We start from the raw sequence: 12,827 nt of genomic DNA, 5'->3' as shown, positions 1-12,827 counted from the left end.
ATTTTTTAATCAATTATTAATATGCTACTTTTGTGATAACATGCTATCATTGAAATCATGATCTTTAAATCTTATTTAAACCTCTCATGCACTTTTGAACACAATATTATCCCCAAGAACAAAACAAAACAATACATATGCTTTTGCAACACTTTTTCCTTGCAATTTTTCAAAGAACTTGAATTTTTTTGTTGAACTGTAAAAAGACAAAGGAGCAGGAGAATGTTTTACATTTGAATTACAATTATACATTACACACTCCAGGATTTACCAATGTTCCAGAAAAGTTGACAGTGATTGTGAATGGAATCTGATGTCCAAAATGTTCAGTCTCTCTGAAAGATACCACAGAGATAGACAATGTGTGAAATGTCTGTGGATATGCTGCTTGGTTCATGAGAAGTTTATTGGCCTTTTCTCAATAGTCATCAATTTTACCCTCTGACGACTCCTTTTCATGTGCCCCCTTATGTCAGTTGTGCATTTAAAGAAATGCATCTGTACTTTAATGTTACCTGACAAGAGTACTCATGAATGTCTCCTATGTGCGCTTGACGTATACCTCTTGTGTGTCCGCATCAGAACACGCTTTCATGAAGACAATTACCCATCTTCCACTGTGAGCTTGTTAATAAAGGTATAATGAGGTAATAAACTCATTCATTCATTCATTGTCTGTAACCCTTATCCAGTTCAGGGTCACGATGGGTCTGGAACCTCCCCGGAATCATTGGGTGCAAGGCAGGGTGGGGCGCCTCTCCTTCATTCAATTCTGTGACCATTGAGTTTTGTGACTTATTTCTTTTTTGTGAATGTTAACCTTAAAGACTTCAGACCTTTAAGTTGATATCTGATTGCATGGTATTTTGTTAATGCAAAAGACAAATTTTTTTTTTATATAAATAATTGTAAAAACTGTAAAACAAACTGTGTAATTTACACATTACAATTAGAGATTTTCAACGAAACGGGGCACAGTGGCACAGTACGTAATCTTGCTGTCACACAGCTCCAGGATCCCTCTTCGGGTGACTGTGAGGAGTTTGGTGTGTTCTCCCTGTGACTGTGTGGGTTTCCTCCAGGTGACCGTCTGTGAGGAGTGTGGTGTGTTCTCCCTGTGTCTGCATGGGTTTCCTCTGGGTGACTGTCTGTGAGGAGTGTGGTGTGTTCTCCCTGTGTCTGCGTGGGTTTCCTCCGGGTGACTTGTCTGTGAGGAGTGTGGTGTGTTCTCCCTGTGTCTACGTGGGTTTCCTCCAGGTGACTGTCTGTAAGGAGTGTGGTGTGTTCTCCGTGTCTGCATGGGTTTCCTCCGGGTGACTGTCTGTGAGGATTGTGGTGTGTTCTCCCTGTGTCTGCTTAGGTTTCCTCCAGGTGATTGTCTGTGAGGAGTTTGGTGTGTTCTCCCTGTGTCTGCTTGGATTTCCTCCAGGTGATTGTCTGTGAGGAGTGTGGTGTGTTCTCCCTGTGTCTGCGTGGGTTTCCTCCAGGTGACTGTCTGTAAGGAGTGTGGTGTGTTCTCCCTGTGTCTGCATGGGTTTCCTCCGGGTGACTTGTCTGTGAGGAGTATGGTGTGTTCTCCCTGTGTCTGCGTGGGTTTCCTCCGGGTGACTGTCTGTGAGGAGTGTGGTGTGTTCTCCCTGTGTCTGCGTGGGTTTCCTCCGGGTGACTGTCTGTGAGGAGTGTGGTGTGTTCTCCCTGTGTCTACGTGGGTTTCCTCCAGGTGACTGTAAGGAGTGTGGTGTGTTCTCCCTGTGTCTGCGTGGGTTTCCTCCGGGTGACTGTCTGTGAGGAGTGTGGTGTGTTCTCCCTGTTTCTGCGTGGGTTTCCTCCGGGTGACTGTCTGTGAGGAGTGTGGTGTGTTCTCCCTTTGTCTGCGTGGGTTTCCTCCGGGTGACTGTCTGTGAGGAGTGTGGTGTGTTCTCCCTGTGTCTGTGTTTTTCCTACGGGTGCTCTGGTTTCCTCCCATGGTCCAAAAACACTCAGTGGAAGGTGGACTGGCGACTCCAAAGTGGCCCTAGGTGTGTGTGTGAGTGAATATCGCCGTGCAAAGTACTGGCACCCCCTCCAGGGTGTGTTGTCACCTTGAGCCTAGTGATTCCCTGGACTATATAAGCAGTTACAGACAATTAATGTATGAATGTTCAATAATTGAGGAATTCATTTTTCTGTGAATATATTTTTTCAGATGTCATCTGGCATACCACCTCAGGATATTTTGCGTACCATCAGTGGTACACATACCAGTTTGAGAAGCCAAATCTCACAGCCTACAGATTTCTAATTTCTGAACCAAGAGCTGTTGCTAAATTAGAGCCAATTGTAAGCTTTAAAATGCTTTATTCTTCAAATGAAAATATTTTGCATTCTCAGGATTTTTCTTTTAAAGTTATCTCCTTTTCTCCTCTCAAAATAACTGCTTAGCTGAAAAGTTTAGAGAACTGGCTACTGCTACAGGAAAAAGAGTACTGTAAATACCCATTAAATGCAACATTTAGCAGTGTACTTTATAAGCAGAAATTTTATATAGCAGTTTTATTTGTGAAAGCTAATTCAGCACTGTAGAAACTGCAATAGGTAACTTTTGGAGGAAGGTAGGAGGAGGTTTGAAGTCCCTCCACCCTCCCTTGAGTTCAGGACAGTGCTGTAAAAGTTAATTACCTCGGCAAATGTAGGGGGACCCAGGAGCAAAAATACCAAACCTTATCTGGGTTTAAATATTACACTCCACTCCATTCCATGACTTTACACTGACTTTAAAAATACAGTTTCTGTTTTTATCTGATTTTATTCTGTCCTGTGAATGCTTGAGTGTATGCCCTTTGATGGACTGGCACCCCATCCTGGGTTGTGTTAACCTGACAGTGAGAGAGAAATCAAAAATACATTGATGTATCAAACAGAAGACTTTAATCAGTTCTCTAAAACAGTAACACTATCACTGAATAGATTATGATGAATCTGAGGTGACAAAATGTAAACATGTCAGAATAGCTTCAACATATAAATATAAATGAAAAGTAAAGAGATAAATTAGTGGTTAATTTTACACACTGTTATTCTCAGAGGAATGATCACCTGCTGCAGAGGGAAATGAAAAAGTCTTAGCCTTTCTGAATTCTGTGTGAGTAGCTGCAGGTTATTTATTTGCTGTTAATACCCATCCTAAACAGAGTAAGACAGTGAGAAACAACTAAAGTAGAACATGTACTTTTCAGGTTCATGGTTTCTAGGGATAGGAAAAAGAATATAAAAAAAATGCAAATATGACTAATGTTGGTATGACACTGAAAGGCAGACTCTTCCTGAGATGTAGAACACAGCTCGTGTAGCAAAATCTGCTTCCAAGCTGGTCACTTAAAAAGAGGTGGCATGAGGCTGGATTGTGTGGTACAATATCTTTTTCCCTTTAGCAATGCTGCTATTTCATTTGTGAGATGTTGGTTTGAGGGGAAACATAGCACGGCATATCCACGTAAGAGCAGTTTAAAGCTCAATGCTAAATCTCTTCAGTTTTTCATTGGTTTCTCTGCTGTGGTTGGAAATGAAGTGTTACATTCAGTTTGAGAGCCTTGCAGGCCCAAGGTTAACAAATAAGGGATACAAGTTTGTTTACTGCCAAGGCATTTTATAGAGCTTTTCCACTTCATGGTCCCTACACTAGTCTACTCGACTATACTTGTTTTTTCTGTTTTTGGTTCCTGGAACTTGGTATAGTGACTAAATATGACAGGTAAACCTTGCAGAGCACGGTTTGGTCAGATTTGCCAATCATACTGAAATGCAGATATTCAGAACAAACCAGCTGCTTATAAAATCTCCAAGCTACAGCAGCGATCACGCTTGTTTTATCTGATTCACAATGACAGTTTGTAAAATTATGCTGTGGACTTTTGAACAGGTTCAAACACCCCTTGGATTGGTCACTAATGAAAGAATCCAGTGAGAGCTGGACAGTGCAACAAGGAACAAAAGAACTACTCATCTGTCTGAAGTGATGCATAGAGCTGTGTTCTGTCCCAAAAACCAACAACAACACGTGAATACACTACAAGGCTTAAATTTAGTTGTGGTTTCCAAAGCCTGTGATTCCTGTAAAAGACAGTGTTTTGTGACGTCACTGGAGGAATTTGCTGGAAAACCGGAACAGGTACCTGCTCCTGCAAGTAGGGTCTAGTAGATTCGATTAGTGTAGGTACTATGCAGAGATAAAATCTCTAATAGACTGGACGATGCCAGCCCTGTTAACCAAATATTAATAGCAAATGTCCAAAGATGATATGTATAAGCAGTTTTGAACCTGTTTTTGCAGGCTTTGTTGCTCTTGATGCCATCTGTAAATTATGATATATGAAGGGTACTAATTAGATCAGATTTGTATGTTGTATGTGTATACACAATTCACATCATTGAACAATTAATTATACTGTATCCAATGGAAATCTACTACAGCTAAAGTGGATAACAGTGTAAATGTGAATCAATATGGTCATCGCTCACAAGCGTCCCATGACCAATCATCACAGTTAAACACAATTAAATCCAAGAGAATCCAATACACCCTGCTTCCATGGCACTGGATCAGAGTCGTCATCCACAAACTGAGTCTCTGGACATGTTCCTGGAGTTTTAGTCCCATGGGATTTGCATTTGTTTCCCATGTGCACTCACAGTGGGTTCACAGTGTGCTGAATCTGGGGTTATGGCACCTTCTCCTGTTGTGGTGGGCCTGATGTGGCAGAGGTTCCCAGGAGGCGGGGCTTAGTCCTATCTGTAATTTTTGAAGGCCGACTGTCGCTGGGCGACGCGTGTACAGGAAGCACAGCACGCCATTTTATAATAATTATACACACACAGGCGGGCCTGCACCACCACGTTACAGTTGAAGTACTTGTCTTTGCAGTTTTCATCTAGAGATAAAAAAGAACAGCAATTTCCAAATGCAAATCTTCCATGGGAAACAAGATCCTTGATTAAACTCAAAGTCAAAGCTCTTTATTGTCATGTGAAGAAACTGCTATGGATATTGTCTTTGAATGATGTTGCTCAAGGTATTGCACAAGAATATTACAATACTAGTATAGTGTGACTGTAGCTGGAAGTATAGTTGCAAGCATAGATGGCAATATATGATTTGACTAATGATATACATATACACACACAAACATTAGATACAGTTCATAAATGTAGGCAATAAAGTGACATTGCTTATTCAGATCAGAGCAGTCTTTAGTTTTATTAGACAATGTGCAGTGGAAAACAATGTGCAATAAAAACCTATTTAATGGCTTTATAAATTTCAAGTCCACTGCAGGTTCCTACAATATATTTACATTTAGCAGAATATTAACCAACTAGATTTGCATTGAAGGAAGTGCTGGAAAAGAGCTGGAAGTGTGCAAGTGTGTTTCTCTGTGTGCATGTGTGAGAAAGACTGTATGTGGGTGTGTGTCTGTAACTGTAGGTTTGTGTGTGTGATTTTGCGTGTGATTTTGTGTGGGAGCGCGTTTGTGATTGTGTTAATATGTATGATTTAATGATGAATGATGAATGAACCATAACATTATGACCACCACTTACAAGTGAATCAGACACAGCAGTGCTGCTGGAGTTTTTAAACCCTATGTCCATTCACTGTCCTCCCTTGTTGGTCCACCTTGTAGATGTAATGTCAGAGACAGTAGATCTGTCTTTGCAGAGTTTGAGTCGGTTGTCCGACTATCGTGGATAAAGGACATTGTTGGATGGATGTTTTTGGTTGGTGGACTATTCTAAGTCCAGCCGTGACACCGAGGGTTTTAAAAACACTAGCAGCACTGCTGTGTCTGAATATAGAAGCTGTACTGTGGAGCACTGTGGAGAGCATAGCTGAGAACAGCTAATAGTATATTTGTAAGCATAGTTGAGAGTATAGCTGTAGGTACAGCTGTGATTATCATTGTGAGTATAGCTGAGAGTATAGCTGTAGGTACAGCTGTGATTATCATTGTGAGTATAGCTGAGAGTATAGCTGTAGGTACAGCTGTGATTATCATTGTGAGTATAGCTGAGAGTATAGCTGTAGGTACAGCTGTGATTATCATCATGAGTATAGCTGAGAGTATAGTTTGTAGGTACAGCCGTGATTATCATCGTGAGTATAGCTGAGAGTATAGTTGTAGGTACAGCTGTGATAGTCATCGTGAGTATAGCTGAGAGTATAGTTGTAGGTACATCTGTGATTATCATCGTGAGTATACTTGTAGATACTGCTGTGATTATCATTGTGAGTATACTTGTAGATACTGCTGTGATTATAGTCACGAGTATAGCTGAGAGTATAGTTGTAGGTACAGCTATGATAGTCATCGTGAGTATAGCTGAGAATATAGTTGTAGGTACAGCTGTGATAGTCATCGTGAGTATAGCTGAGAATATAGTTGTAGGTACAGCTGTGATTATCATTGTGAGTATACTTGTAGGCACAGCTGTGATTATCATTGTGAGTATACTTGTAGATACTGCTGTGATTATAGTCACGAGTATAGCTGAGAGTATATTTGTAGGTACAGCTGTGATAGTCATCGTCAGTATAGCTGAGAGTATAGTTGTAGGTATATCTAATATTATTGTCATGATTATAACTGAGAACATAGTTGGAATACAGAAGTGTGTGTATAAACATACCTATGTGCGGAATGCAATGCTCTGGATTGCACTCCTCTTTTTCCTCTGGTTTTAATCCTTCTTCACACCCCTCGCTTGGCGTCATTTCATCAGTGAGACAGCGCACCTCTCTCAGACGGAATCCTAGCTCACATGTTTTTGAACACTGTACACACATATGATCACATCTTGGTCACATGTTTACATGAGCATTTCTTTTTTGTTTTTTTTAGATAAAAAATCATCTGTATGTTATATATGAGAATGTTTTTATTCATAACCGCACACACACTGCGCTCCAAACTATGTTTTCTGATCAGTTCTAATCATCCAATGTAAGTACCTGACCACACTAATGTTCTTGTGGCTGAATGCCATCAAATCTTTAAACAAATGTTCCAATATCTAGTACAGAGTTTTACCAGAACGACAGAAAAAGGGAGACAAGCTCCTGATTAACCCCTTCATTTCCAAAGAAATACTGGATAAAACAAAAGCAAATGTTTTTATTGTATAGTGAAAGTCTCACTACACATTACTCACCGCGCTCCACGCAGTGTAGTACCACTTGGCTCCACAAGTTTTCATCTGGCAGCTTTGCTGACTGAGTGGCTTGTCCAGAGAAGAGCATTCATAAGGTGGCATCACTGTGTAGCCCTCATCCGTCTTCATCAAGCACACCACTGCCCTCTGTTGGCTGCCTGTCCCACACTCTGCAGAGCACTGTCCGATATAACAGAACAAGACCATTTTCAACAATGATTCTTTGAGTATTTCAAATGTTGGTACAAAGCAAATTTACACAATCAGAACAACAATAACAATGCGAATCAGAAAACGTTTTTGTCCAGAAAGCAGGACAAAGGCAACTATGGAAAGGAAAAACTCCTACAAGGCTTCCTCTGATCACACTAGTAATACAAAGCAGTATGCTCAGTTAAGACTATTATTATGCTACAGTGTACTGATATATTTATAATACTGGTGTAAGAATGATGGAAGTAATGGGTATAAGACAATAATATAGTGATAATGGCATAAATGTGGGGCAATGATAATGCATTTTACTGCGAAATACTGCCTGGTTTTTCTACTGTTAACAGACACTGATCTGAGTTCAGCACACAGTGATATGGTCTGTGTTGACTAAGAACAGCATAAATGAGAATTTATTCCTATTTTTTTGTGTGTGACTGCGACACTACCTGCTGCCTATAAATCTCATACAAAATGGCTGTATCTCTTTAAACTACAGATTTTAAAAGAAAAATAAGTTAATTAAATATCAGAACTAATGTCAGCAACGTAGATGTTCGCATGCAGGATGCTCAGCGTAGGCGCAATCCAAATAAAGCAGGAATGTAAATCAGGAACTAGTTCATTGAGTGGCTACAAAGCAATCTGATTCTTCAACTCATGTGAGTTTGTAAAAATAATTGATCACTCCTTTTTAAACAGATGCTACTCAGTGTGTCAGGAAAGAATCTCCTATACTTTATGTCCAACAGTTTTAATTATTAAAGTGAACTGGGTTATTTTTGAAGCATATTTTCCATAACATACCATTCAGACTGTGTTGAAACTAACTGATTAATTAAAATGTATTATTAAATCATTTTATTTATTACATTTATTATTAAATAGATTAATTTAATTTAATAGATTTATGTTCCACAGAGCGCCCCCATATGGGGGACCTCACAAAATACATTTCGTACAGAATTTCTGACCTATCCACACCACTAGGTGTCATTATAACATCTGTTAAAAAACATGAAGAAGAGTCACTGGAGAAATTAACTTCTTAAATCCACAGAAACCAATGGACATAGACATGTGTCATTTCTTCAGTTCTTTATCATATATTCATTATCATATATATTCATAACTGAACTACATACTTGAACTTTCAGTGGAAATGGTTATACCTATTAGTTTCAAAGCAGCGACCAGTTACCAAATATATAGCTTAAAATGATCTGAATAACAAGCATAATGTTCAGGAGTTAAAGGCTGACCAGGTCTCACCTGACCCCAAGGTCCCGTGAACCACTCTATACGGCTCTCGCAGGGTCCACTGTTACAGGCCTCAGCCTCTTGGGGGCGCTCTGGCCCACAGCCCTCCAGAGGAAGGCTGCTGACGTGATTCATCAGGCACACAACATTGCGGCTTCGCACACCCATCCCACATTCAGCAGAACACTGAGAGATAATAATAAAGATAAATAAATTACATTTTAAATTTTAATACCCAATAAATTATCAAGTAAATTAATAATAAACAAAACCCCATGCTGTGTTTCACTCAATGTGATAAATTATATATTGTTATGCGTATGCACTTTGATGATGATGATAATTTTCTGTCTGAACTGTCTGTACAGTGGAGTGTCCAGTGTGTGAGACTGAAGCTGCTTAGATTGGATGCTTGTTTCTGTACTCACCCTGTTGGACCAGTCTGTATGGAACCAGCTCTTTGCACACGGCCCCATGTCACAGTTCTCCAAGTCACTGGGACGAAGCTTCATGTTACATTCCTCATCCTCCACGAAATCCCCCACGTTACTCACACAGTGCACCTCACGTGTCCTCTGACCCACACCACAGGGTACGGAACACTGCCACCCACACACACACACCAGAGTTACACTACATATAACGTAACTGTCTCTAAAACTGGAACGTCTTTATTGTCAAAGGGCCCAGTATCTTTATAACAATGGCCCATAATTATGAGAAAAAACCTGAACTGAACCCAGTGACAGCAACTGCATTTATAGCAGAACTGACTGGACACTCACTGGACTCCAGTCGGAGCGGATCTGCCACTCACTGCAGATTTTGATCTGGCAGCTACTGCTGCTCTCTGGACGCTCGAGGTGGCGGCAGCGGTTGGAGTGGACGTTGAGTGTCCGGTTGGCATACACCTGGCGGCACAGGACCTGCCGGTGCTGCATCCCAAGGCCACATGTCTTACTGCATTCTGACCACTCGCCAATGTCCCAACTGTCCAGAAACAGCACCAGAAAAACACTGACACCACTGTACAGAAGAGAATCTCACATTTCACCACAATTCAACGAGTTCAATATTATTCAGAATTCTCTAAGAAAAAATATATATCATCAAAACACAAAACACCAAACCTTTTTTTGTTACAGTTGAAAATAGATTAGATTCTTTCATTTCTGCCACAAGCTAAATACACACACTTGACCAGAAGAACTACTTACACACTTTTTGAGCCTTTTCAGCACTGAGTAATATATTTTTGTTATAGATTCAGTTCTGCATTGGATACAAATATTCACAACATACTTATCTCCTGCCTCTCAGCTATAGGCTTAACTGACACTGGTCATTCCAGATTTATTTCCTACTTTACCAGTAGATTTCACTTTGTTGCTCTAGGCAAGCACATTTCTTTAATTAGTGCCCTTACAAAAAGAGTTCCCCAGGGCTCAGTCCTAGGCCCTGTTCTGTTTGTCATTTGCACACTACACCTTGATCAGATCATTTACAGCCATGGTCTTAACCTACACTCTTATTCCAAACACACACACACACACACACACACACACATATATATATATATATATAAACTGCTTCCACTCTGCCCTGTATCCTGCACTGGATGCACACTATGTTTCTGAAACTGAATGCATATTATAGAAAATCTCATCATACTAGTATTCTTTTTTATTCTAAAATTCAATCTCCACAATTTTTTTTATCAGCTACATTGGCTGCCTGTCCTGCTCTGTGTTGAGTTTAATGTTCTCCTGCTGATGTATAAATTCTTATGTGATGTATTTAAGTTTATTTGTCTGATTTCCTACACCCCATACTGTTGCACAATCACTTAAGTCTTATGATAGTGGTCTTTCATGTGTGCATAAATGCAGATTAGTGACTGCTGCTGATAGATCATTCAGTGTTATGACACCCCAGTTATGGAACTCAATATATATTATATTATTTCATTTTATTTATTTTATAAAACATAAGTGAGCACTTTAGTATAACATTCCAACCTTTATGCTCTTGAGACACCACCTACAAAAAAATCACATATTCACAGCATGATCCTTAACATTATGATCATTTTTATTTTTTGCTCCAGGAGCTCCCCCTACAGTAATTGTGTACAGCACAGTACTAAAATCAATGAGGGAAAGGGAGGAAATGTGGTTTCCTACCCTCATCCAAAAGTTATATATTACACTTTCTGCAGTGCTAAGGCCACAGTAGCAATGACAGAGGCTTTACTCCCCCATTATAGGTCAGTGAAGCATCACACTGATTTTGAAGCTGTAATTTTAAGTTAAAATTATTATGTAGTGTTGCTTTAATGATCAAAACTTCACTTTCAGGAACCATTTAAGGATGGGTCCCAATGGAAGTGTATTTACGTGTCTGTGTGCATCCATGAATTTGGAATTATGAGTATGGTCCTTCATGAAGTGTTTCTTCCTGAAACTGATGGCCAGACAAAAGGATCTTGACTAACATTTTGGTTCATAAGTAGAAGAAGCTGTGAAACATGGTGAAGGTGGTGATTCAAACGCAACCATTTTGGAATACTGGATTATAATATAGCACCAATTTTTTGGCCAGAAATATATCCTTCTTGGGATATTTTCAAATGTAAAATATGTTTTGATGTCGTAACCTAACCAATCATTCCTGTAAATACTATTCTACTTGCCTGACAATTCTAATAGTCACAGAATCAAAAAATATACTCTTTTATATTCTTTAAACTTTCTATGCGAACTTCAGTGAACTTAAGATTTGAATACAATACAAATGTCAATATTTTTACATTAAAACACTTTATAAAATTGTTATTTTATAAACATTAATTGTACAGTCACTGTGTCAGAAACTGTGACTTATTCACTATATAGTGCACTATTTACTTGGTAGGGGCCATTAACATAGTGGATGATATTTAGTGCACTCAAACAATCCCACAGTGCACTGAAACAAGGAGTGTACAACCCATGTACACTAGCAGATAAGTAAAAATCCAAAGTGATGTTTGGTAAAAGCCTGCATGAGGCAGTGTCCAAAATCATTCACTACCCTCCTGAATTAAGTTCCCTATAATAGTGGACTATATAGTGAATAGGGAGACCTTTGGGACACAGGAAGTGTGTGCAAATGAGAGAAGGTTCTCACAATGCAGGACAAGGCTGGACATTGCAGGGCTCCTCCTGGGGGCTGGGTTTGGAACTGCTATCACACAGATTGTCCGAAATGCGTTCATGAGTGTGGCGATGGACACAGCCAAACACAGTAAACCTGCTACCTGCAGAACATAAATACAGCCACATGACAAGAACATCCTTAAAGGGACCGTCTACAAGTGTGAAGATGTGCTGTTTTTTCCAGTTTGTTTATGTCCAGAAGATCTGTGTCTTTTAAAAAAAAAACGACTGTTGTACCTGGCTAAAGTTTAACTTGTCTGTAGGTTTGTATTCATATTACCACAGAAACTCATTTGTAACTAGAGATGTTTAGTTTTGTAGTACATTTGGTCTGTGTTTACTTTCATGCATTAAATTTAGAGTCAGTTCCATCTACAGCAAAAATAACTCAATATTAGGAATAGAGCAATATCTTTGTCTCAGTTCATGCTTTACACTGCACATTACACTGGTTTCACAAACAGACTGGAGAGCAGCAAATGGTGAGGAAACATCCTAAGAATGGCATAATGTATTTTTATTTTAATTAAAAACATGAATATTTCCTTTAACATCCTTAACATACACTTCTCACAACATCTCTAACAGTAAATTAGAATTAGGGCCAAAACATTGTCTGTCTGCAGGAACAACACCCTGTATCACTTCTACTGGAATGGGTGGAGCCTAATTGCTGGAAGGGTGGTCACACAATAAATGGGTAGAGCCAGCTCTACTCTCAGAAATTGAAGTTCGATTTGGGCAGTTCTGACCTTTGCCACAGGAGGCACTGCAATCTGTTGTGGCAATTAGTTTCCAGTTGTATTCTCTGTGTCGTCGTGGGCCCTGGGCTGCAGGGACATGGTTCTCAGGGGTGTGAGGATACCTATGTCCACCTTCCTCCTCATATCTCTCCTGAGATGGCTGTCCTAAGTGGTCATATCCTGCTCCACTGGTAACTATGTTACCTGCAAGAGACAGGGTAAAGGGAAC

The 12,827-nt window shown here is 39.7% G+C and overlaps 1 protein-coding gene across 1 annotated transcript in view; it reads right to left on the bottom strand.

The window, feature by feature from the left end:
• Positions 1–2,972: 2,972 nt before the first annotated feature.
• adamtsl7 (ADAMTS-like 7) overlaps positions 2,973–12,827 on the bottom strand; it is a 29,230-nt gene continuing 19,375 nt past the window's right edge. The window contains exons 5-12 of the mRNA XM_066685217.1: positions 12,608–12,802; positions 11,827–11,956; positions 9,444–9,648; positions 9,087–9,260; positions 8,671–8,844; positions 7,186–7,365; positions 6,664–6,808; positions 2,973–4,907 (exon numbers count right to left, since the gene is read on the bottom strand). Coding sequence (XP_066541314.1) covers positions 4,765–4,907; positions 6,664–6,808; positions 7,186–7,365; positions 8,671–8,844; positions 9,087–9,260; positions 9,444–9,648; positions 11,827–11,956; positions 12,608–12,802 — 1,346 coding nt within the window. The 3' untranslated portion in view covers positions 2,973–4,764. The remainder of the gene's footprint in view (positions 4,908–6,663; positions 6,809–7,185; positions 7,366–8,670; positions 8,845–9,086; positions 9,261–9,443; positions 9,649–11,826; positions 11,957–12,607; positions 12,803–12,827) is intronic.

This window comes from Hoplias malabaricus, chromosome 11 (assembly GCF_029633855.1).
Source record: "Hoplias malabaricus isolate fHopMal1 chromosome 11, fHopMal1.hap1, whole genome shotgun sequence".
NCBI classification, from domain to species: Eukaryota; Metazoa; Chordata; class Actinopteri; order Characiformes; family Erythrinidae; genus Hoplias; species Hoplias malabaricus.
Note: the sequence above shows the minus strand (reverse complement) of the source record. Positions and strands in the feature narration are given on the sequence as shown.